This window comes from Pseudogymnoascus verrucosus, assembly GCF_001662655.1.
Source record: "Pseudogymnoascus verrucosus strain UAMH 10579 unplaced genomic scaffold scaffold_50, whole genome shotgun sequence".
Taxonomy (NCBI): domain Eukaryota; kingdom Fungi; phylum Ascomycota; class Leotiomycetes; order Thelebolales; family Thelebolaceae; genus Pseudogymnoascus; species Pseudogymnoascus verrucosus.
In genome coordinates, this window is record NW_017263701.1 from 165,678 (window position 1) to 185,662 (window position 19,985).

The 19,985-nt window shown below is 51.3% G+C and overlaps 8 protein-coding genes and 1 non-coding gene across 9 annotated transcripts; 3 read left to right on the forward strand and 6 right to left on the reverse strand.

Moving 5' to 3' along the window:
- Window positions 1-171: 171 nt before the first annotated feature.
- VE01_08432 (uncharacterized protein) lies at window positions 172-1,901 on the reverse strand. The gene is made up of 2 exons (XM_018277856.2): window positions 1,079-1,901; window positions 172-1,026 (listed from the first exon to the last, which is right to left on the reverse strand). Exons 1-2 carry the CDS (start codon window positions 1,383-1,385, stop codon window positions 329-331), a joined length of 1,005 nt encoding a protein of 334 aa, XP_018127069.1. The 5' UTR covers window positions 1,386-1,901; the 3' UTR covers window positions 172-328.
- Window positions 1,902-2,916: 1,015 nt separating this feature from the next.
- On the forward strand, window positions 2,917-4,951 carry EMG1 (18S rRNA pseudouridine methyltransferase). The gene is made up of 3 exons (XM_018277857.2): window positions 2,917-3,154; window positions 3,337-3,608; window positions 3,657-4,951. Exons 1-3 carry the CDS (start codon window positions 3,118-3,120, stop codon window positions 4,131-4,133), a joined length of 786 nt encoding a protein of 261 aa, XP_018127070.2. The 5' UTR covers window positions 2,917-3,117; the 3' UTR covers window positions 4,134-4,951.
- Window positions 4,930-7,274, forward strand: VE01_08434 (uncharacterized protein). Its single transcript, XM_018277858.2, has one exon. The coding sequence runs from the start codon at window positions 5,467-5,469 to the stop codon at window positions 6,949-6,951; it is 1,485 nt and encodes a 494-aa protein (XP_018127063.1). The 5' UTR covers window positions 4,930-5,466; the 3' UTR covers window positions 6,952-7,274.
- On the reverse strand, window positions 7,110-8,075 carry VE01_08435 (uncharacterized protein). Its single transcript, XM_018277859.2, has 2 exons — window positions 7,618-8,075; window positions 7,110-7,496 (listed from the first exon to the last, which is right to left on the reverse strand). Exons 1-2 carry the CDS (start codon window positions 7,849-7,851, stop codon window positions 7,353-7,355), a joined length of 378 nt encoding a protein of 125 aa, XP_018127064.1. The 5' UTR covers window positions 7,852-8,075; the 3' UTR covers window positions 7,110-7,352.
- Window positions 8,028-9,076, forward strand: VE01_08436 (uncharacterized protein; the record flags this gene model as incomplete). Its single annotated transcript, XM_018277860.2, has 2 exons — window positions 8,028-8,585; window positions 8,680-9,076. The coding sequence occupies exons 1-2, from the start codon at window positions 8,329-8,331 to the stop codon at window positions 9,074-9,076; spliced, it is 654 nt and encodes a 217-aa protein (XP_018127065.1). The 5' UTR covers window positions 8,028-8,328.
- Window positions 9,077-9,431: 355 nt separating this feature from the next.
- On the reverse strand, window positions 9,432-11,268 carry VE01_08437 (uncharacterized protein; the record flags this gene model as incomplete). The annotated part of the gene is made up of 1 exon (XM_018277861.2): window positions 9,432-11,268. The coding sequence occupies one exon, from the start codon at window positions 11,266-11,268 to the stop codon at window positions 9,814-9,816; it is 1,455 nt and encodes a 484-aa protein (XP_018127066.1). The 3' UTR covers window positions 9,432-9,813.
- Window positions 10,495-15,093, reverse strand: MSH2 (MutS-like protein). The gene is made up of 2 exons (XM_018277862.2): window positions 14,922-15,093; window positions 10,495-14,848 (listed from the first exon to the last, which is right to left on the reverse strand). Exons 1-2 carry the CDS (start codon window positions 14,943-14,945, stop codon window positions 12,107-12,109), a joined length of 2,766 nt encoding a protein of 921 aa, XP_018127062.1. The 5' UTR covers window positions 14,946-15,093; the 3' UTR covers window positions 10,495-12,106.
- A 238-nt stretch (window positions 15,094-15,331) lies between these two features.
- VE01_08439 lies at window positions 15,332-15,404 on the reverse strand (the record flags this gene model as incomplete). Its single annotated transcript has 1 exon — window positions 15,332-15,404. It is a non-coding gene; the product is annotated as a tRNA-Ala (tRNA).
- Window positions 15,405-15,917: 513 nt separating this feature from the next.
- FCP1 (Carboxy-terminal domain (CTD) phosphatase) lies at window positions 15,918-19,290 on the reverse strand. Its single transcript, XM_059463962.1, has 6 exons — window positions 18,956-19,290; window positions 17,130-18,812; window positions 17,004-17,072; window positions 16,857-16,907; window positions 16,643-16,802; window positions 15,918-16,541 (listed from the first exon to the last, which is right to left on the reverse strand). Exons 2-6 carry the CDS (start codon window positions 18,743-18,745, stop codon window positions 16,236-16,238), a joined length of 2,202 nt encoding a protein of 733 aa, XP_059319400.1. The 5' UTR covers window positions 18,746-18,812; window positions 18,956-19,290; the 3' UTR covers window positions 15,918-16,235.
- Between the last annotated feature and the right edge of the window lie 695 nt (window positions 19,291-19,985).

The following is a 19,985-nucleotide window of genomic DNA, read 5'->3' on the forward strand; positions in this document are numbered from 1 at the left end:
ACGTAGCATAAGCTATATAAATATTTTTTCTCATCTCCCAAAGTAACAAGCCAAATCTATTAGCACGCGCGCGGAGGCATTTATTTAATCCCAGATGCTACGTCAAAAATGTGATTAAAAAAAACCACACTCTCACATACACATCACATCACACATCACTAGATAAAAAAACCCCCAACAAACAAACCATCAAAAAGTTAAAAGAAAATATATATTCCAGATCCAAGCCTGCATGCAAACTGCAATATTACTGTGTTTTTCTTACATCCGCTCTACGGATCTTTAAAAACAACGTGACCTGCACCTCTCTCTTTCCCGAGGATATCATTTATGCAACAAATGTGCGGCGGTTGACACGCCTGCCTCCTCGCCTTCCACCCTGTCCTTTGTTGTTATTGTTGTTGTTGGCAGCGGCAGCGGTAGCGGTAGCGGCGGCGGCGTTGTTGTTATTGTTGTTAGCAGCGGTAGCGGCGGCGTTGTTGTTGTTATTGTTATTGTTGTTGTTAGCAGCGGCGGCATTGTTGTTATTGTTGTTATTGTTGTTGCCACCGTTGTTGTTATTCCCAGCACTAACAGTAAACTTCGTACAATCATCCGACGCACCACGCTGCGCAACAGGCATGAGAACAAGCTGATGGTTCGACGACGAAGCCATAGTGCAAACACGGTAATTGCCCGCGGGAAGTCCTCCAGTAACAGTCGCCGAGAGCCCGCCCTTTCCATCACCTGCATCGTTGATCCCCTTGAAGAAGGCGAACTGTGTGGCGTCGAGGGGGGTGGTGGGGTTCAGGGTGTTGCCGAGATCCTGGACGGTGACGTGGGTGTGGCCGACGACTTTGCCGCCTTGGAGCTGCTGGGGGGCGGAGTAGTAGGTGTTATCGGCGTTGGTGAAGGTTCCGGCGACGAAGTTGGCCATTTGGACTTTGATGTCGAAGGTGGTGTCGGCTTGGACGTCGGCGCCACCCTGTGTTGGGAAGGTGATTATGGATGAGACCATGTTGGATTTGGAAGGGATGTCTCCCATGACTGTCTCGTGTTAGAAAAATTGATTGGTATTTCTTTGGAGTAATATACGCACCAACTCCGTTACAAGAACCTCCTTGAACTTGCAGACCATCTGTCAGTGTCTTCCCCGAGCAGAAGTTTATGAAGTTGTTATCCGAAGTAAGTGACAACGCCTGGCCGGCTGCGATGTTGGCAGAACCATCTTGTGCAGACCCCTTCTGAACGGCATTGGCTAGCAGTGTGAGGCCATCAGCTGCATTGTTGTTGGCGTTGTTGTTGTTGTTGTTGTTGTTATTCTGACCCCCCTTATTCTGGTTGTTGTTCTGCGCAACGGCAGAGCTCGCCGCTAAGGCGACGGCAAGGGCAAACTTGTAGAGCATTGTAGCAGCTTCTTGACCAGAATTATAAGATGGTGAGAGTCGAGAGGCTGGTGAGGTTGGATGTAATGAGCGTTGTTGTTGTCCGTCAAGGAGTTAGATGTAAGAAAAAGAAAGGCACGTTCGACGTGTGATCTGATTGACCGGCAATTACAGATTGAAGAAGAGAAATAAAACCGCACGAAGATACACGTTTGGAAGGTGAAAGAGAGGTTTTAGACGGTGATGAACGTAAAAGAAGAGATGGATATTTCGGATGCAGAGTACTTCTTGTAGGAAGCTTGGCATCGACTAGAAGCGAGCAACAGATGAAAGATGAGGCCATGCTCTGGAACGAGCATTGTATCGTCGGTGAAGTGGATATGGAGATCCCGTTGAGTATGAGACAGGAGATGTAATGCTTGGCGGCCGTTCTGTGAGCCGGGAAGGAAGTATATGGATACCAGACAAGCCGAGACGAGATCTTCAGGAAACTTTACTGGAACTGTAGTAGAACTTCGTAAAAGAGCCTATCACAGATGCCTGGTCTGGCTGTTGCCATTTGTAAGAACGGGACGGGATTCGAGATGAAGTTTCTGATTGTTGCGCATTGTCCCATGCCAAACAGCAATTGTAAGAGAAAATGGTGCCAAGCTCAAACAGCATGAAACTCGTAACGCTGAAAAACCCACATTGAAGAACATCAAACCTGTCACAATGCCGTGTCTGGCTCTTAAAGGCAGGCAGTCAGCTCTGCGATGGGATTTTTCGATCCATAGTCTGATTGTAGTTGAACATTGGCAGTCTTGGCCGCCGTTGTGAGGGCATACGCGCCGGCAGTCGTTGTGGTCCGGCATCTACACCATCCAGCACATCCACAACTGGGCAAATGAGAAACAGTGGCTGTTCTACATTTGCTTCAGCAGGATCTGTTTGATCACTGAAGATCTGTAGATATATAGTTGTCGGTGTTTGGTTGTGGTGGTGGCCATAACTGGTCGCAATGTGTCACCCATTCATTGTTGAATGATGATGAAGTTGTTAAAGTGCTGAGAGTTGTGAGTTATGAGGATAAATAAAGTATGAGTGAGAGACAGGGTGAGTGAGCGAGTACTCACAGATTGATCATGTGTGTATGTATGTACTGTATACATCATTCCCCGATACAGCACTGTGCAGAACTCAGGGTCCTGTCTACAAACTCTAATCACAGACCTGGGATTTATGTACCTGGCCACTCACTCGGTGCCCTGAAAGTGACAACAAAAAAATGAAGCCCAAAAAGCATCATCTTTCTTGGATACTACATGGTATTTTCGTTGTCCTAGAGTTATAATTTATTGTTTGGCAATATTAACGTCATATTATATTATACTCCTCTGGTATGAATCGAATACATCTTCCTTTTTGCTGGTTATACCGGTCGCACCCGCTCAATTGACTCTCAACGGCATGATATTCAAGAGGCACGTGTTGTCACCTGAGTAAGTAAATTCGCCGAACGTCGCACACTGAAAAAGAGAGATTGACTCCAATTCCCCTTTCTCCCGATCATCTTCTTCTTCATCTCTTCATACTCTTCATCAAACCATCCCCGACTTCACATATTTCACCACAATTATCTCTTCATCTACCTTATCTATCTCCTAAACTACCCCGCTGTGAACATTTCTCTCCAGATTTGATCCATTTTTGTTGTTAATTCTTCTGGATTGACCTATCACAAATTTTACCTCGAAAACCACCCCGAGTCACAATGTCTTCCCCAGAAGAGAGAACCGTTAAGCGGCCGAGTGAGTAGCATCATCCCATCCATCCTATCACTGACTTTTGCAAACCTTTTTCGATATTTTTCCGCTCAACCAGCACCCCCACCCCATACTCCATCAGACTTCAACGTTGAACATTTTCCTCCCAAACACTCCACTGTTCAACACAATGGCAGCATCCGATCTAACAGACACTCCCATGGCAGGAACCCAGTCGCTCCCGCCACCATCGCTGCCACGACTCACCGCTGAGCAGCATGTCCCGATTCCTGCGACTGACAAGAGCACCCAGCGCCTGATCGTTGTACTCTCAAATGCCAGTCTCGAAACCTACAAGGCCTCGCACGGTGCGCCAGCGAGGCCAGGCATGCCCAGCCGCGACGAGAAGTACTCGCTGCTGAACAGCGACGAGCACATTGGCGTCATGCGCAAGATGAACCGCGATATTAGCGATGCCCGACCGGATATTACACATCAGGTTTGCACGATCTAGCCATCTTAGCGGGGCAGAGACTAACGTCTGCAGTGCTTGCTCACTCTCCTCGATTCGCCCGTCAACAAGGCTGGTCTGCTGCAAATATATATCGCTACTGCGAAGGGTGTCCTCATCGAAGTCAGCCCGACAGTCCGAATCCCACGTACATTCAAGCGCTTTGCTGGACTTATGGTCCAGTTATTGCATCGCTTGTCTATTCGCTCTACAAACTCCCAAGAGAAGCTGCTTAAGGTTATCAAGAACCCGATTTCGGATCACTTGCCTCCGAACTGCAGGAAGATCACGCTCAGTTTCGATGCGCCCGTTGTCAAGGTCAGGGAGTATATGGAGGCCCTGAAGCCAGATGAGAGCATCTGCGTGTTCGTCGGCGCCATGGCGAAGGGATCCGACAATTTCGCCGACGAGTTCGTCGACGAGAAGATCTCCATCAGCAACTTCAGTCTCTCCGCTAGTGTGGCATGCTCCAAGTTTTGCCACGCTGCAGAAGATGCCTGGAACATCATCTAGGAGACCTTCATAGCGCCGACGCCGGCAGAAGATGTCCTCACTAGCGACAAGATACAATTCAGTCACGAGTGCGAACATGTCACAGCAAGGGCATTGGTCGATATAAGGTGAAAGCGAGGATCACTTCGGACGGCCTGATCATAACATCACGCTAGTTTGGGTGGTTATCGAGCTTGGGTTATCTGTGTGCTCAGTCTTTGTTTTTACAACCAAAACATCGGGCGTTCAACAACAGATCCAAGACGCTTTAGTCGTCTTTTGTGGGCCACTTCAACACGGTCCACAATTTCCTTTGTCAAATGCTTCAAGTGCTTCCATTGTTCTGGATTGTTGCGATAAGTATCGCGTTGCTGTCCCTCGATATGACGAGAATACCGAGGATGAAACCTAATATTAGCTTTCGCTTTGGGCAGCAACACCACTATTTCGTGGGCACCCAGCGCACCTGCACCCAGTTTTGGTATGCTAGTATGCTGGTGTGCCCTCGACTCACTGTCCAACTACATAGCTAAATAGCCCGTAGAGACGTCGGACTTACTCCGCGCCAAGGGCAAATAAGTGAGATATTCATGCCCATCATGCTCGACCCATTGTCGACCCATTGCCGACCCACTAGGATTCTGGGCCTCAAAGTGCGCAAGAATCCCGCATCATGTACCAGGATATGCCAGGGATATGCCCCATATATGACTTGCCAAATGCTTCAGCTAATTCGCCATTTACAAAATAGCGCTCTAGCTATACTCTAACTATACTCAAGCTATACCATTGGATTCTCGTTGCTGACCTAGAGCCCCATTTTCATACCGATTTCGTAGCCTTCACCTTTTCATTCGGTGCTGTGTCGTCTGTGTGCCGTCAACTGGCAGCCAATGACTTTGTCGAGGCTGCCGGGGATATGCAACACCATGCTTCCGACCAAACGTTGCTACCCCACCGAGACGTGGCACACTTACAGCTGTACACTGAAAATGGCCTATGTTTCCAACGGCAGAAATGTACAGAAAGGTGAAGGCCTTACCGTACATGAATTTGCTCCAGTGCGGATTATCCTAGACTCATGCGTGCTACGCTGCTTCTGCAGCTTCAAGTCAAATTGCAAGGTGAGTGGTTGCCACTGAGCTTCACATGGGCCACAAGAACGAGTTTGAAGATTAGATGGCCTCACAGCTGCCGCCTCGTCTCATCGTGCATACAGCCATATAATGGTACCTTTTCCCTTCTGTCTTGCAGAGCATAACATTCTCTTCACTCGCGCTTCTATTCACTTGCGATCACTTCATCATTCCCTCTCTACACATCTCTCTCAAGCACCAAAACCCTCACCGCATCAATGATTCCCACCATTGAAGTCTCCCACCTCCCCTCCTCCTCCTCCTTCTACGCCGCCGTCACCCAACCCCTCGGCATCCACTTCCTCTGCGCCTCCCCCTCCTCCCCTCACTCCCTACACTTTGGCATCCCCGCCCAACCCTCCGAAATCCTCTTCACCCTCACCGAATCCCACTCCCCCCGCCCCTCAACCCTCTCCCTCACCGCCTCAAACTCTACCCAGGTCGCCAACTTCCACGCCCTCGCCCTCGAGTCAAACACCCGCCACTCCACAAACCTCATCCAGCACTCCGCCGACACCTCAGTCGCCAAAACAACAGACCATGACGGCAACATGCTCGAGGTCCGCTACGCGCGTAGCACGCCCCGCCGCGGCTCTGTCCACGCGGCGCCAACTACTATCACCACCGCCTCGACTGCAAAGGAGGCCCGCAGAGTCCTAGACTGGCAGCGCGACGTTGCTCGCTCCATCTCCTCCCAATCCCCCACTCAAAGCCGCGACGGAAGCCCCGAGCGGGCCATGGTCCTCGCACAGCCAGTGCAGGAGGAGGCAGCACCATCGCAGGTCGCGCCCCCAACAGAGGTACCAGACGCGCGCCCCGCCCTCCTCAGAAGCGCGACTACGCCCATGATGACGGCTATGTACAATGAAGTCTCCTCCGCCCTACCCGAGCGCATTGGAGAGGGCCTCTCTGCCCAGGCTATCATCGGGACTATCCTCGGCGCTGCAGCTGGCGCTGCAGTTGCCTACGCCATGGTTCGCAGCGAGGAGCCAGAGCCACAGCGTCCACAGCTCGTAACCTATTTCTCCGCCCCCGCTGCGCAGTTTCCACAGCAGGCGCCTGTCATGGAGGTAGCGCGCTCCAAGGCGCCGTCGATGGGCGGGTCAAGGGTGGGGAGTGAGAGGAGCCAGGGCGGGCAGCGGTACGTGCTTCGCTACAATGTCGCGAGCAATGCTGGTACCAGTCGGGGAGGGAGAGAGGGCGTGCTCCAGCCAGTAGACGAGAGGAGGAGTATGAGTTACTCCGCCTACGACGGCGGACGGAGCCAAGCACCCGCGCCTAGCCAGGCTTCGACGGCGAAACAATCCCGTTATACTGAGAGGGATGTTGGATATGAGAAGCCCGTTACGGTTGTTAGTGCGTCCCGCCACTCTGAGGCGGGGAGGCACTCTGAGAGTGGAAGAAGCCATGTGAGCAAAAGGAGCGATTCGACTATCAAACCCGCACGCACGAGCTCGAAAGCCGGAACGGAACGCCGTGACCAGACTGTGGTGAGCATGAAGAGTGACAGGAAGAGCACGACTGTCAGCGAGCGGGCGCGCAGGGTGCCGCTCCCGGAGAGCGTGATGGGGGGGAGTATGGCGCCTAGTGAGCGCGCGCGAAGGGTGCCGCTGCCGGAGAGTGTGGCGGGGAGCGTGGCACCGAGTGATAGTATTAGTAATATTGGGATGAGGAGCCATTACAGCAGGCGGGATGTGTATTGATCCCTGAGGATATAGGTAGGGACAGAAGAATTTTTTGACAGGAAACTTTGGACGACAGAACAGCACATATCAGGGATGGACGGATGGGACTCGCGATCTCACGACGGGAGTGGGGTGGGATGGGATGGGCGTTTGCGAATTCGAATCTACTTCAACACTTCCGGTTCTCTATCGGCATTTTTTCTTTTGTTTGACGAGAGGTGGTGTGGCTTTTGAGCTTTGAGTTGTGGTGTTTGTTATAGGAGTGGATTTGTCCAAAAGACTAATATTTTTAACTCGTTATATTCGTGCCATATGCCCCTTTTGTCCTGCTACTGTTGACCGTATTTTTACATATCATACAATTTTATTCTTATTCTCACAACTCCTCCTGCTTCTTCCTCTTGCTGTATGTAGGTTGTTCACCTGGGTCCGGCGGTTGGTATCGAGCCGATTCCTGGTGGGACGGATCCTGCTGGGATTTCCTGTGCGCCTTCTGCGCGGAGCTTCTTCATTTGTTGGTCGCGCTGGTATTCCATCACTCGGCGCTTCTTGAAATATGTAACCTATTCGGAATATTAGCCATAAAGTTATCACAAATGCCAGCCGCATCCGTCCCCAGTATCACTCCTCCCACCTTGGGCCCCCCCCCGCCCCCAAACGTAAAGTCCAAGAACTAGAACTCACCCAGCTACTCGCGCAATTCTTCTCAAACCCTTTATTCTCCGCACCGCACGCCTTCTCCGCGGCATCCTTATTCGTCAAGCTGTCGATAATGGTGTTCTTGTCCAGGCACTGGAAGTATGCGTCCCTCGCCTCCCAGCACTTCGCGCGCGCGGTCCGGTCGGGCGCGATGGGTGTGCCGTCGGTTGAGATCTTGGGGGCGGGCAGCTTGTCGGCTGAGCTGGAGAATAAACCCATGGTGTGTGTATTTGGGGAGGAGGAGCTGGTGGCTGGGGTAGCTGTGGTGCTGAGGCCGGACTTTTCGGTCCCTTGGATTTTGGTGGTTTTGGTGTGACTTGATGGTGTAGCGGGGCGATCTGGACGAGTAGATAGTGCGTAATTCCCTTGCTGTTCAATTACTATATCTTGAGTGATCGGTATAGAGTAATCGTCTCCCAAATCCAACTTTCCAATCAACAATTTAGTCTCTCCGACGACATCATCGACACTACTCACGTGCATTCCCGCGCTAGTCGACCTACCCCTGTCATCCCCGTCCCCTAAACTTTACCAGAAGCCTATGCCATCCAGCCACCTCATGAAACCCTCCTCATCACCAACCTCCTACAACACAAACTAAACAACTCTCAACTAGAGAACGACTACACTCCCGCAAATGCTACCAAGGTAGCCCACCATACCACCACCAACCCGGCATCGCACACACACGCACGCATGCCTCTCCCACGGCGACGGCGCCCCCCGCGCCCCGGCGCCCTGACCGAGCTCCCGCCTTTGCGCATCCTCACCCAGATCCTGGCGCTGCAGGCGCTGTACTACGTCAGCGCCGTGGTAATGATCCTGTTTACGACGCTGGTGATGGGCACGCCATTCAGGTTGCTAGATGATATATTAGGGTGGACAGCGCTGAGGGGGGATACGACACAAGGATGGCTGTTGGGGATGGTGTGGATGACGAATGCGTTTTTTATGTGAGTAGCTGCTACACTGCGCCGCGCCGAGTTTCTACCTGCAGCGCGCGATGCGCAGAGGGGGTGTAAAGGGTATAAAGCTAACGAACAACAGTGTAATAGCGATCCTCTTCATAATCCAGCGCTCCAAACTCGTCCTCGACTTCGTCATAACCCTGCACATCGTGCACCTCATCCTCGTCTCTCTCTACTCCCACGGCCTCCCGCGCAACTGGCTCTGGTGGGCCCTGCAGATCTGCAGCGCGGTGTTCATGGTCGTCCTCGGCACGTGGGCGTGTCAGCGCCGCGAGCTGCGGCCTATAATCTTTGGTGGCTCCGCGGCATCGCCTACGGATGGGGGGTCCGCGGGTGCTGGCGCGGGCGCGGGGCCGTCGGATGCGGTAGGGGATGAGGAATCGGGGTTCTCTAGGGGCGGGAGGAGGGGGAGGGGACGCGATGGGGCGGGGGAGTATGAGATGGTTCCGATAAAGACGGAGAGGCAGGAGGCGTGAGGACTTCTAGCGGGGCTTCGGCTGGTGTTGTTGTTGTTTATTATATCTGCTACTGTACGGAATATGGGCGACTAGACATGCGACGGTTTTTGATGGCGTTCAGGGGGGACTACAAGGTGGATAAACCTTGGGGCGGTCAGGATTTGGGATATTGGCTAGGCCATACGGATACCCTCATGATTCTAATTAAACGAATTGCTCGAATTTTTGCGATGCAATATCTGTACAACACATATGTTCCAACTGCCATAGCTGCACATCTTTCACCGTTGTTAATTCTTCCGTTGTCGGAACCGATATTTTTGCAAGGCATTCGTGCTACTCTTCATGGTGGGCATCTTGATAGTTTGATATCCCTGAGGCTAGTTGGAAATTCAGACTACTACCTCTTGTCAAAGAAAGCTCCTGGCTTTCCTTTTTCCCTTCCGATCCCCTTCATCCCATAATCTGGCGGGTGGTCCAGCTGGCGATTCACCAACTTCTATGCTGTCGTCACTTGGTGTAATAACAGTTGTCCCAGCTGAGCTTATCCTCTGCAACCTGCTCCTGCTCATATCTTCTTCGTGTCCTTCTACAGGGCCATGCATGTTTTGAGAATCGCCAGCGAGGTACAAATCCTGCTCAGTTAATGCATTTAGTGAGCGACATCTTGCAAGCCGGTGAGACTCCGGGCCCGCCTCGCATATCGTCTCAGCTGGAAACTCTCTACTCGAGCTAGATTTCAATTCTCCAGTGCCTCACATCACGTCGTTCCCACTGCCCTCCATCATAAGCTGTTCCGCTTCCGTCAGAGTAATATCCCCATAAGGCGTGGATACTTCAGATAACATGCTTGGCCGCCTACCCCGACGCTTGTTTCCACGAAGCGGAACAAACGAAGGCATGGTATGGTTTGGACCGCTCCCTCCTGACTTGCCTATAAAGAATCCAGCGGGGCTCCGAGGAAGGGGTCGGGGATTAGAGCTTTCAGAGTCCGCATCAGAGGTGCTATTCGAGATGAAAGATGGGATGGAGTGGTTAGAGCTTGCTGGGGGGCTCTTCGCTTTGGTAGCATTAACCACTTCTGCTAGGGAAGAAGAGCCCCTGGATACGGACATCGTAGCCGTCGGGTCCGCAGGTATTTGGCTTGAGGCATCGCTTGTTGTTCCGGATGTTAGTGAATTATACCTCGGGCTGCTTTCAACGCTGCTGCTGTATATATCGTGTCTCTCCCTAGCATTTCGACGTCGTTGGACTGCCCAGGAGCTTGCTGACGGGCCAGCCAGAGCTGGCCATGACATGGACATTTGTTCATTCTTAAATGGTGCAGAGGTGCCTCCTGGATCGGGGCAGCCACGGCTAAGGGTATTATCAAGCTTCTTGCGGAAAGTCTGCCAGCTCTTTACAACCAGTTCTTTGACGGGCTGAATAAATACTGGGTGCGGTTCTGTTCTAATTGCAGGCTCCAAGGTGTATCGACTAGACTCTAGCTGCCAACGCGCCTGTGGGGTCTGGACAGGCGGTTCATCTATCTCGATTTGGGTAGGAAGATGATGCAGCCGAGTTCCTCGAGACACCGGCTCAGTAGTCAGGGTAGGGCTCACGGGACAACTATGAGCCTTGCGCCCTGGCATCAGGTGAGACCTCGTTTGCTGCGTAGAGTCACTGAAGCCCCCTTCTGCCGAATCCAAAGCAGAGCTTTCCAAAGCCGGGATAGACCTGTGACCATCAAACTTCTCGACATGCTCTTGCCCTGACCTATTCGCAGGCGTGACATATCGTATCCGTTGCCGTTTTCTCTTCCGCTTCGATCTCCGACTTCTTCCCGAATAGCTCAGATCGAGAGACACTGGCGCATCTCCAAGTCCTGCTAATGGCTGTTCTCCACCGTGGGTTGCTTTGAAGAGATATTCAGGCGAGGTACTCCTTGCTTCATGACCAAATGCTGGGGACCATCGATAGTCTGTGTGCATCCGCAGAGAGCTGATCAGCCGAGCGTCTGGCACGCCATCAGAAGCTGTGGCGAAGTACAAGTTTGTTGAGCTCTTAGAATTCTCGAATTGCTCTACAGGCAACGTAAAGCTGACGCTCAAAAGCTGGACCGCCGTAATAAATGCCTGTTCTTGGGTGTCTGAAGTGCCTTTCATGTGCTTTTGCTGTTGAAATCGTTGGGTTGGAGCAGGCCAGTTGTCACCAAAATCAGCTGTCCCCATGTCCGCCACATCTCTACTCGTTCTCGATCGAACCCTTCTTTGACTCGTCCATCTTGATGTCGGGGACCACCAGCTTGGCCGACCAGTTCGGCAGACAGTTTGCCATTCTAGAATCTCAGAGTTTATGGTTTCCCATGCGAGCTTCTCTCGATTGAGCCTATTTGCAACTCTAGAGTGTATCTCAGCGTCGTCATTGGTTATTATAGACTTGTTACTGATTGCAGATAATGACTGGCGTTGTTGTCGTCGCCGAGCTTTCTTTGGGGAGATATAAAGTGGGGAGTCCTGATCTGAGGTTTGTGTGCTTCGGCGCGATTCCTGGTTTCTACTCCTTGTTATCGTGTCGTCGCCAGTTGGGGTTTCTGCTATCGTCGGGCTGTTTGCGACGAATATCCTGCTTTCATTCTCATTATGTCGACTCATTCTGCAATATCCAATGACTAGCCACAAAAGTGAAGAGAGAAGCTCTCATGGATGTTATAGGGATAAATGATAATGAATATTTAGTTGTAGGTAGAATAGAGATCGGTTCGAAAGACAAATAAATGGTACTAGTCTTTTTATTGTTCTGCTTCTCACGACTCAGGCCTTTATACTCAACTGGAAGGTGTGACCGATATCGTTCACGGATAATTTTCTCAGTCGTTCCTTCCCCTTGGATGAATCGGTCCCAAAACAAATTTCATTATTTGTCTACCTTGCCCCATCAATAACCTTCGCATAAGCCAAGTTAATGAATTAAATTGTACAAGTCTAGCATTCCATAAGCCAACATGATCGTATGATATATCCCCTACTCAGCTATATTTCACAACTCCAAACACCGTGTCCCTCACACTCATAGAGCCTTCACACTCTGGAAGAATGGGCTGTCGAGCAGCTTTTTATCCGCCATAACCAACTCCTTCATCCTAGCCACCATATCATCCCCCTTCAAGCCTTCACTCTCGCACTGGCTCTTCCAAGTCTTCAGAAGCTCTTTCAGCATGGTACTTCCATCTTCCACATCCTCCCTCTTAACCTTCACCGCGTCATTTTCATGCTTGCCAGTAAAGTCCTCTAACTCATCTGCCTTCCGCTTCGCCATATTCACGACCTTCTCCGGGAATCGAACGAGCTCCGCGACATGGATACCAAAACTTTGGTCGCAGACTCCGTCTTCCACCTTGTATAGGAGGGTAACTTCCCGTTTGTCGCCCTTGCCATCTGATTGCGGGCCGTCACCAATATGAGCAACAACGTGCAAGTTAGAGACCTGTGGGAACTCGTCTGCGAGTGCCGTCAATTCGTGGAAGTGAGTCGCAAACATGCTGAACGCGCCGATTTCCTTGACGATGTGCTCTGAAATAGCCCAGGCGAGGCCAAATCCATCATACGTGCTTGTTCCGCGGCCGAGCTCGTCTATTATAATGAGTGATTCGGAGGTTGCGGACTTCAGGATATTGGCAGTCTCCAACATCTCGGCCATGAAGGTCGACACGCCCTTGAGCTGAGAATCGCTGGCACCGACACGAGCGAGGATGCAGTCGAAAATGGTCAATTCTGCTGTTGTGCAGGGAACAAAGCAGCCGATTTGAGCCATCAGTGCGATAACGCCGATCTGGCGGATATAGGTCGACTTACCGCCCATATTCGGACCGGTGATGATTAAAAACTCGGACTTTTTGCGGATCAGCGAGACATCGTTTGTTATGAACTGGATATCATCTTGCATCTCCATACATGGATGGCGGGCCTCCTTGAGTATAGTATCGCCAGTTCCTCGTTCATGCATCTTGGGCTTTGTGTAGGCCGTAGGAGCGTGAACGGAAACGTGAGCGAAGCTGACAATCACATCTAAGTGCGCAAGAACGCCAGCCAACAGCTCAATAACAGGACAGTAGGATGCAGCGACGCTGACAACCTCGTTAACCAAGCTGCTTTGGGTGCGGTTATAATTCTCCGAAAGCTGATCATGCTCCCGCCTCATGCTCTGTAACGCATTCGTTGTGAAGTAGACGCCGTTCTTCTGCGTCGAGCATTCCAAGTACCGCTTTTTGTTGCGGATACAAGCTGCCTCTGTCCTTGTCAACCGCAGGCACCAGCCGTGTGTCCTGTGGTTTTCCAAGAATAGCTTCTTGTCGAGTTCCTGATCGAGATCGTCTGATACACTTTGAGACTCTTTCTCCATATCATACTTTAGCTTATCAAGATTCTTTCGGATGATGCGGAGGCTATCGTCAAACTCTGGCTTGATGATGAACTCGTGGCGATCCATGGCGTCTAAGTCCACCGTCGTTTCAACCATCTCCTGTAACTTGGAGAGGCTCTCCGAATATTCTCTGATCTTAAGAGTATATGCGTCGTCAAGGATATCCTTGTACTTGTCGTCCATAACTCCTTCCAAAGTTCCGATAAAGCCAGGTAGCCTAATAACAACCTGATATGCTCTTACTACATCCTCCAGGTTGGCCATTTTCTTCTGGAACCGCTTCGCTAGCCTATACAAGTCGGGTATCGAACGGAGATGTTCTTCCTGCATTGTCTGTCGCAGCTCGGTGTCCTCAACAAAGCTTTCTACTAGCATCTGTCTCCTCTCGATCTCATCCTTGCTCATAAGCGGTTGTTTTAGCCACTGCGCCAGAAGCCTAGTGCCAACCGCAGTCTTGCAGTTGTTCAGGAGCCCAAAGAGACTCATTGTCTTCGAGCCATCTCTTGGGCCAGGCATGAGGTTCAAAGCCTTTAGGGCTGAGGAGTCCAGCTTCATGAATTGTGCCAGGTCGTGTTGATAGAGCTGGTATTGACCAAAATTTGACGGGTCGTGTAAGATTCCAAGGTATTTGATCAGCGCCGCCGCAGACCCCATAGCTAGTTTCAAGTCCGTCTGTGGTAACGCTCCCGACGCCGCTTCGTCTTTCAAAATGCGTGCCAGGTCTTGCTCGATATCTTTCGTTCCAAAATCCGTAATTGGGCGTTCTGAGACCGCAATCCCACAGCTATCAATAATCGCCTTCAGTTTCGAAATCTCAATATCCTTATTCGACTTATCGACTTGAATCAAACACTCCTTGACACCCAGTTGGATGAGGAGCGACTCGAGATTCGAGTACAGGTCGTTATCGAGAAACTCGCTCACACCCAACTCTCGCACACTAGCGTCAGCGAAGCAAACGCCCACATTCCTTGCCTCCGAAGCCTTAGCCGACACCTTAACAGCCAGCATAATAGGCGCAGCATCAATCTGTCCACCCAGCTCATCCTCAATATCCTGAAGATTCCCCGGCGACGCCTGCTTCCCAACCTTCCACTGCATGCGCCCCGTGCTCTCCCAGACCTCTATCCTCTTCCCCAGCCGGAACAGCGCCTCGCGCAGGAAGTTTCGGAAGACAGTCACGGTCATGGTGACGGAGGGAAGGCCGGTGTGGTCGTTGCGGCCGAGCTGGCGCAGGACGGAGGTCGTCTTGTAGACGGTGCGGGCGATGAAGGAGGCATCTTCGCCGTGGGCGGTGTAGTAGTCGCCGCGGTTGAAGATGCGGATCGTCTCGCTGCCTTCGGTGGGGAGGGATTTGAAGAACTTGATGAAGCCTTGCTCGTCGTCAACCTGGGGAAGGGGGAGGATGTTAGCATGGATGAGCTGGGTTTAACTAGGTTAAGTGGTGAGTGAGTGGGCTAACCTTTAACTCAGGGCGATTCGACATAATTGCTGCAATGGCAAAAGTGAATTAATTCTTTTCCGGGTTTTAAAATGGCCCATACGACGAATCCTTTGTTGTTTCGTTCTAATAGCAATGCGGGTCAGGTCAGGAGCACTTTCGTCAATTACCAGTTTAACGATCTCCAAAAGCGGTGGACCGGTGGACGCGATGCGCGAATCTACGCGATTCTGCCACCGCCTTCAATTAAGCAAAAATGATCACGTGCAATATATTCCAGATTCTCCTCCACCAACCCCAAAAAGGTCCAAAGAGGGGCTGCGAGAAAAAAAGGGAACCGCGGCGGCGCCCACAATCGATATTAGACTGGCGTATCCACAGCTCCGCTCCCAGAAAAAAAGTCAAAAAAGAAATGCCGAAGCAATCAAACACTGGAGAAACGGCGAATCGAACGCCGGACCTCTTCTATGCTAAAGAAGCGTTATACCACTAAACCATATCCCCTTTGTGTGTTTATCTTGGCTTGGGGGATTGGCATTAACAATTGAGGGTGATGGGATTTCTCTCTTTCAGTCTGTCTCACAGTTATAGCCTTGTGTAATCGAGTATTTATTTCAATCATAGTTACTGTGGACATTGGTGTAATGTATCGTCTCTGTTTGGATTTTGAGGTAGCACGAGTAATAAGAAGAACGTAACAGTTTCCGTCCAAAGTATCATTTCGTTGCATATTGAGTGGCTAAGGTATCTAGAACTCCCTCTCACCACCGATCGTGCATACTCAAACCCTACCTCCTGGACAGATATACCCTACAACCAACCCCCCCCCATCAAAGAGCGCCAGACTCGCAACCCCCCTCCCAATAACGCCTCCAAATGCACCACCACCCCCATCCCGTACATGCTCAAGCCACGCTCAAAACAAGAAAGACAGATCATATCATGAATCCCTCCCATCTAGCCCCCTCCCCCACCACCACCACCACCATCCCCACCCCCCTCCTCCCCACTATCCCACCCCCCCTTCTCAAACTCCGCCATCATCTCCGCCTCAAGATCATTATCAAACTCCTCCTCATCCTGCGTATCCGGCTGAAGCATCTCATCCCCATCCTCCGCGGCCGTCTTCTCCGGCGTCGGTAGGCTGGACCCCGACGCCGAGTTGGGCGTTTTGACGGTCTTGAGCCCGGTGGTGCGGTTGCGTGCTAGACGCTGCTTTTTGGAGATGTTGCTCTCTTCGTCGGTTTCTTCGCCGTCTTTGGAGGCGGCGAGTTTGCGTTTGCGGCGGATGCTGATGGTGCTTTGTTGGCTGCGGTCGCTTGTATCTGTGGGGTGTTAGGAGGGTGGTTTTGAGGGGGGTTCGGTTGGGGAATGGGGGGACGTACTGCTCGCGACGCTCTCGCTGTCACTCTCGCTGCCGCTTGCCATGAATTCCTCGAGTTCGGCGTCGACGCCGCTCCAGTCTACGTCTTTGAGGCCCTCGATGGGGGATTGCCCGTCCTCAAAGTCGTCGGGCATATCGGCGTCGTCGTGGCTAGAATGGCCTTCTCCCCCAGAGTCGTCGCCGCTGCTATCGTCGAGGCTTCGGCCGTCGGAAAATAGTTCTGGCTGGGTAGATTTGTCTTCGCGATGGATGTTTATCTGTTTTTGTTGTTAGTCTTACGAGTTCTTCTTTGAGGCGTGGCAAATGTGGCGTTTTTTGGAACAAAGGGTTCGTTCTGGACTGGGCGGGGTCTACATACCAAGTACGGTGTCTCATCAACCCTCTCCCATCTACTCATTGAGTCGACTAGCCACTGCTGATTCACAATCTTAATATGAGGATAGCTAGTAGCCTGGCGAACCTTCTGTGTCCGAGTGCGATTCGCCGCAACGACAAGGTGTGTAACTTTGCGCGATATCCTATATGATCATTAGCAAACCGTACCTTCAAAACTCGGACGGGAATAAGCATACTTAGTGTGGATCTGTGCACCAAAGCTCATCGACTGTATCGCTATTTCGGACCTGCGTTTCAACTGTTTAGCCATGTACTTGTACCTAATAATATCAAACGCCAAAAATAAATCCTCCTTAAGTCTTTTAATAAATGTTCGTAAATACCTCAATACATCAACGCCCAATGGCACTAGGCCAGACAGCACTATGCTTGTGCCGCGTAGACTGTTCGATCTTTGCATTTGTAAGTATAGGTTTCATTAAAGACAGTGTTGGAAAGACAAAACTTACTTGATTTGCGGCATTACTTCCCCAATGTCAGGGACGATTTGGAGGTCAGCTGCTTCGTCTTTCATGTGAACCTTCTTTGTCGCTCCAGGCCGAAGGTGAGCCACACGGTCTCCCTTGGCGTTAATCAATGCTTTATCGTATTGCTCATAGAACGTCCTATGCAGACCAAGAAGATGGTTCTCAAGATATGCAAGCTCATTATCATCATCCTTCAGCAGATGGTGTCGATGGTGATTGTACGCAGAATCATCCGTATGTTCCGATTCATCGGCAGTTCCATTGGCGGACTCTTCGCCCTCGGCATTATCTTCTTTGTCGAGTTGCTGTTGCATATGCAGTAGCGGCCGTTCCTTTAGTTGTTTCTCCAAAAACTCGGCCTGTTCCTGGGCTTGGATCTCGCGGACGGTCGGGTCATCCCCACCTCCCATAGCGACGAGTTCTTCCAGAGCGCTCATGCTTTCGGTGATGTTGGTGGATGTTGCTTTCGATTTCAGCACCTCGCGTTTAACCCGGGCCTCGCCCTCGGCAGCGCCTTCTTCTTCAGTTTCCGTGGGTTCCTCCGTGTCGGGCATTGGTGCGATCGGTGGCGGCGCTGGGACGACCTTTGGTGTTTCCTCCCGTTTGGGCAGGAAGCTCGAGTTGATGTCTCCGATGCCGATGAAGAAGTCGTATGGGACGACCTTGATAAGATTCGATCGATTCCGCGGCCATACGTCCGCTCGATCATCTATGATCACCACCATCTTCGTGTCCACCGGGAACAGTCTTGAAAGCGTCTTCGCCGTCAAACTCCCATTCTCGTCTCTGCTGATGATTCGATCACCGAAGAGCTTATGCTCAGGATCAACAATCTTCGCGATTTCCTGCGCATACGCCCTCGTTCCCATGGTATAAACGTGTAACTCGTATTTTTCCGCAATGGTGGCGAGGAAGTGTGCCAGACCCGGGCGCATCTTGATATAATACCAGCATCCCGACGCCAGTCCACGAGGTCCATCATCATGAAGCTGGAAAGATTTGACATCCTTAACAGCTTCGTAGTTCGGGGATGTCGGGTCGCGCTGCCATTCGCCAATCGTGGGCTCGATACAGGCGTGGATGATCGTCTGATCCAAATCAACCACCAGCGACAGCTTCCTGTTCTTCAGCAGTCGTCGCTGCAACTGCTCTTCCGCCCGCGATGCTTCGTCCTGGCTCACCGACAACAGCGTCTGGTCGTGAATCATGTTGATTTGCGCCCGCTGCGCGTCGACCGTATCCGTAGCCCACGAAGTCTCGTTCATATCCTTCCCACACAGCGCGCAGAGACCCGCGTACTGAACGGCATGCGAGCAAGTCTCATCGATCTCCGCGCAGGACTGGTCACTATTGATGACCATGCCCGGTCTGATCTGCCATCGTAGTAGCTTCCCATCCGCCGTGCTGGCGAAGCTGACAATCGTCGTAATCTCCTCCTCCCATTTGTCACCAAACGCGTCTCCGACCTCCTTCTTCCATTTGAAGCTGTACTCGAAGATGGCGTCGCCCTTGGCGAACGAGTCGCCGGGGGATTTGAGAAGCTTGTTGACAGTGATGGGGTACTTCAGTTTCTTCCCTAGGCTGAGCGGTTTTCCCATTTTTGTTTCCTCCGTTGGCTTGGAGCTGTCGGCGAAAGCATGTGGGATTATTGCTCAGATGGGGGGCCTAGTCGGGAGAGGGCGCGTGGTTAGCTGTGCACACTTTCGGCCTCAGCGGCGATTCACACAGGTATGCATCGAAGTATTCTAGAAGCTCTAGAAAGCTTCGCGATGCATAACCAGGTGCGACAATGGAGGGCGATAACTCACTGATAATGTCTTGGCCCTAGAGTGTAAGCTCTTTGACCTGGGACGTGGGGGGTAATTCGGGGTCTCTCTCTCTCGAATCGTATATGAAGCGCAACTTCAACAAATGGCCATTAGTCCAACCATGCCCAATATCCTCAAAGTAACCAATCAATAACAATGGCGATCTTGTTGTCCTTGTCCTCTCTGGATTTCTTTGTTGTGCAAAGCTGAGTTTAATAGAAGAGACAGATGCACGTCACTCTGTGGGTCGTTCTGTGAATTAAAATGGCGGTAGTGGTTCGTAGTGGTTCGTAGTGGTTGCTCAGGCAGATACCATGCTCGTGCGGCCGCTTCCGTACTTCTGAAAGGTGCTTGGAAGGTCGGGGCCTTACCAACCTTTTATGCCATTTGCCTCCGTTGCGGGCGAAGGAGCAGGGTCAGGTGATTGGTTGGATTGTTGGGGTGGGATGCATGACGTCCTAAGGCAACAACCGATCCCTTGGACCTCCTTGGACTCCCTTGCCACAGCCTCGACCAACAGTTCGTCAGTGTGTCAGGGTCCACACTCTTAAATATATGGTTCTTGGAGCTTATTTGAGGTTATACAGGACATAGAAGCTGATATAGAAGCTAATATCGAAGCTAATATAGAATCTAATATCAAAGGGGTGTCTTACAGCCTCGGAGCTACAATAATTCCCATAGGGCTATTGATTTACTAAGCACCCGCTCGCTCCAGACAACAAACCAACACTGCCGTCACCACAAACGAAGTCGCGACCTAAAACGAATATCTCAAAGAAAACATAGGTATATTGACACCAATCCCCTATGCTCAACAATCCTAAAAGGAGCCCCGCTCTATCCTAACCTCGCTATCCTAATTATACCCATGGCTCATATCCAGGGCCCTCCATCCATCTACACTCCCACCATGCCAATCTATCATTAAGGCCAGCACTCTATAACAACACCATCCATACCAGTCGTACTCCCGACAGCGTCTCATCATAATATTAGTAATATACGTCCGACCCCATCCCCTGCACCG

Bases quoted from the DNA above. Each gene is read 5' to 3' on its own strand.
- VE01_08432 (XM_018277856.2), bottom strand. From the start codon at position 1,385: ATGCTCTACAAGTTTGCCCTTGCCGTCGCCTTAGCGGCGAGCTCTGCC. The intron at 1,027-1,078 runs GTGCGTATATTA...AACACGAGACAG, and splicing joins AGGTTCTTGTAACGGAGTTG to TCATGGGAGACATCCCTTCC.
- EMG1 (XM_018277857.2), top strand. From the start codon at position 3,118: ATGTCTTCCCCAGAAGAGAGAACCGTTAAGCGGCCGA. The intron at 3,155-3,336 runs GTGAGTAGCATC...CTCCCATGGCAG, and splicing joins GAGAACCGTTAAGCGGCCGA to GAACCCAGTCGCTCCCGCCA. The intron at 3,609-3,656 runs GTTTGCACGATC...TAACGTCTGCAG, and splicing joins GACCGGATATTACACATCAG to TGCTTGCTCACTCTCCTCGA.
- VE01_08434 (XM_018277858.2), top strand. From the start codon at position 5,467: ATGATTCCCACCATTGAAGTCTCCCACCTCCCCTCCTCCTCCTCCTTC.
- VE01_08435 (XM_018277859.2), bottom strand. From the start codon at position 7,851: ATGGGTTTATTCTCCAGCTCAGCCGACAAGCTGCCCGCCCCCAAGATC. The intron at 7,497-7,617 runs GTGAGTTCTAGT...TATTCCGAATAG, and splicing joins AGAATTGCGCGAGTAGCTGG to GTTACATATTTCAAGAAGCG.
- MSH2 (XM_018277862.2), bottom strand. From the start codon at position 14,945: ATGTCGAATCGCCCTGAGTTAAAG. The intron at 14,849-14,921 runs GTTAGCCCACTC...CCCCTTCCCCAG, and splicing joins CGAATCGCCCTGAGTTAAAG to GTTGACGACGAGCAAGGCTT.
- FCP1 (XM_059463962.1), bottom strand. From the start codon at position 18,745: ATGGGAAAACCGCTCAGCCTAGGGAAGAAACTGAAGTACCCCATCACT. The intron at 16,908-17,003 runs GTATTTACGAAC...GTTGAAACGCAG, and splicing joins TTGGGCGTTGATGTATTGAG to GTCCGAAATAGCGATACAGT. The intron at 16,542-16,642 runs GTATGTAGACCC...CAACAAAAACAG, and splicing joins TTGATGAGACACCGTACTTG to ATAAACATCCATCGCGAAGA.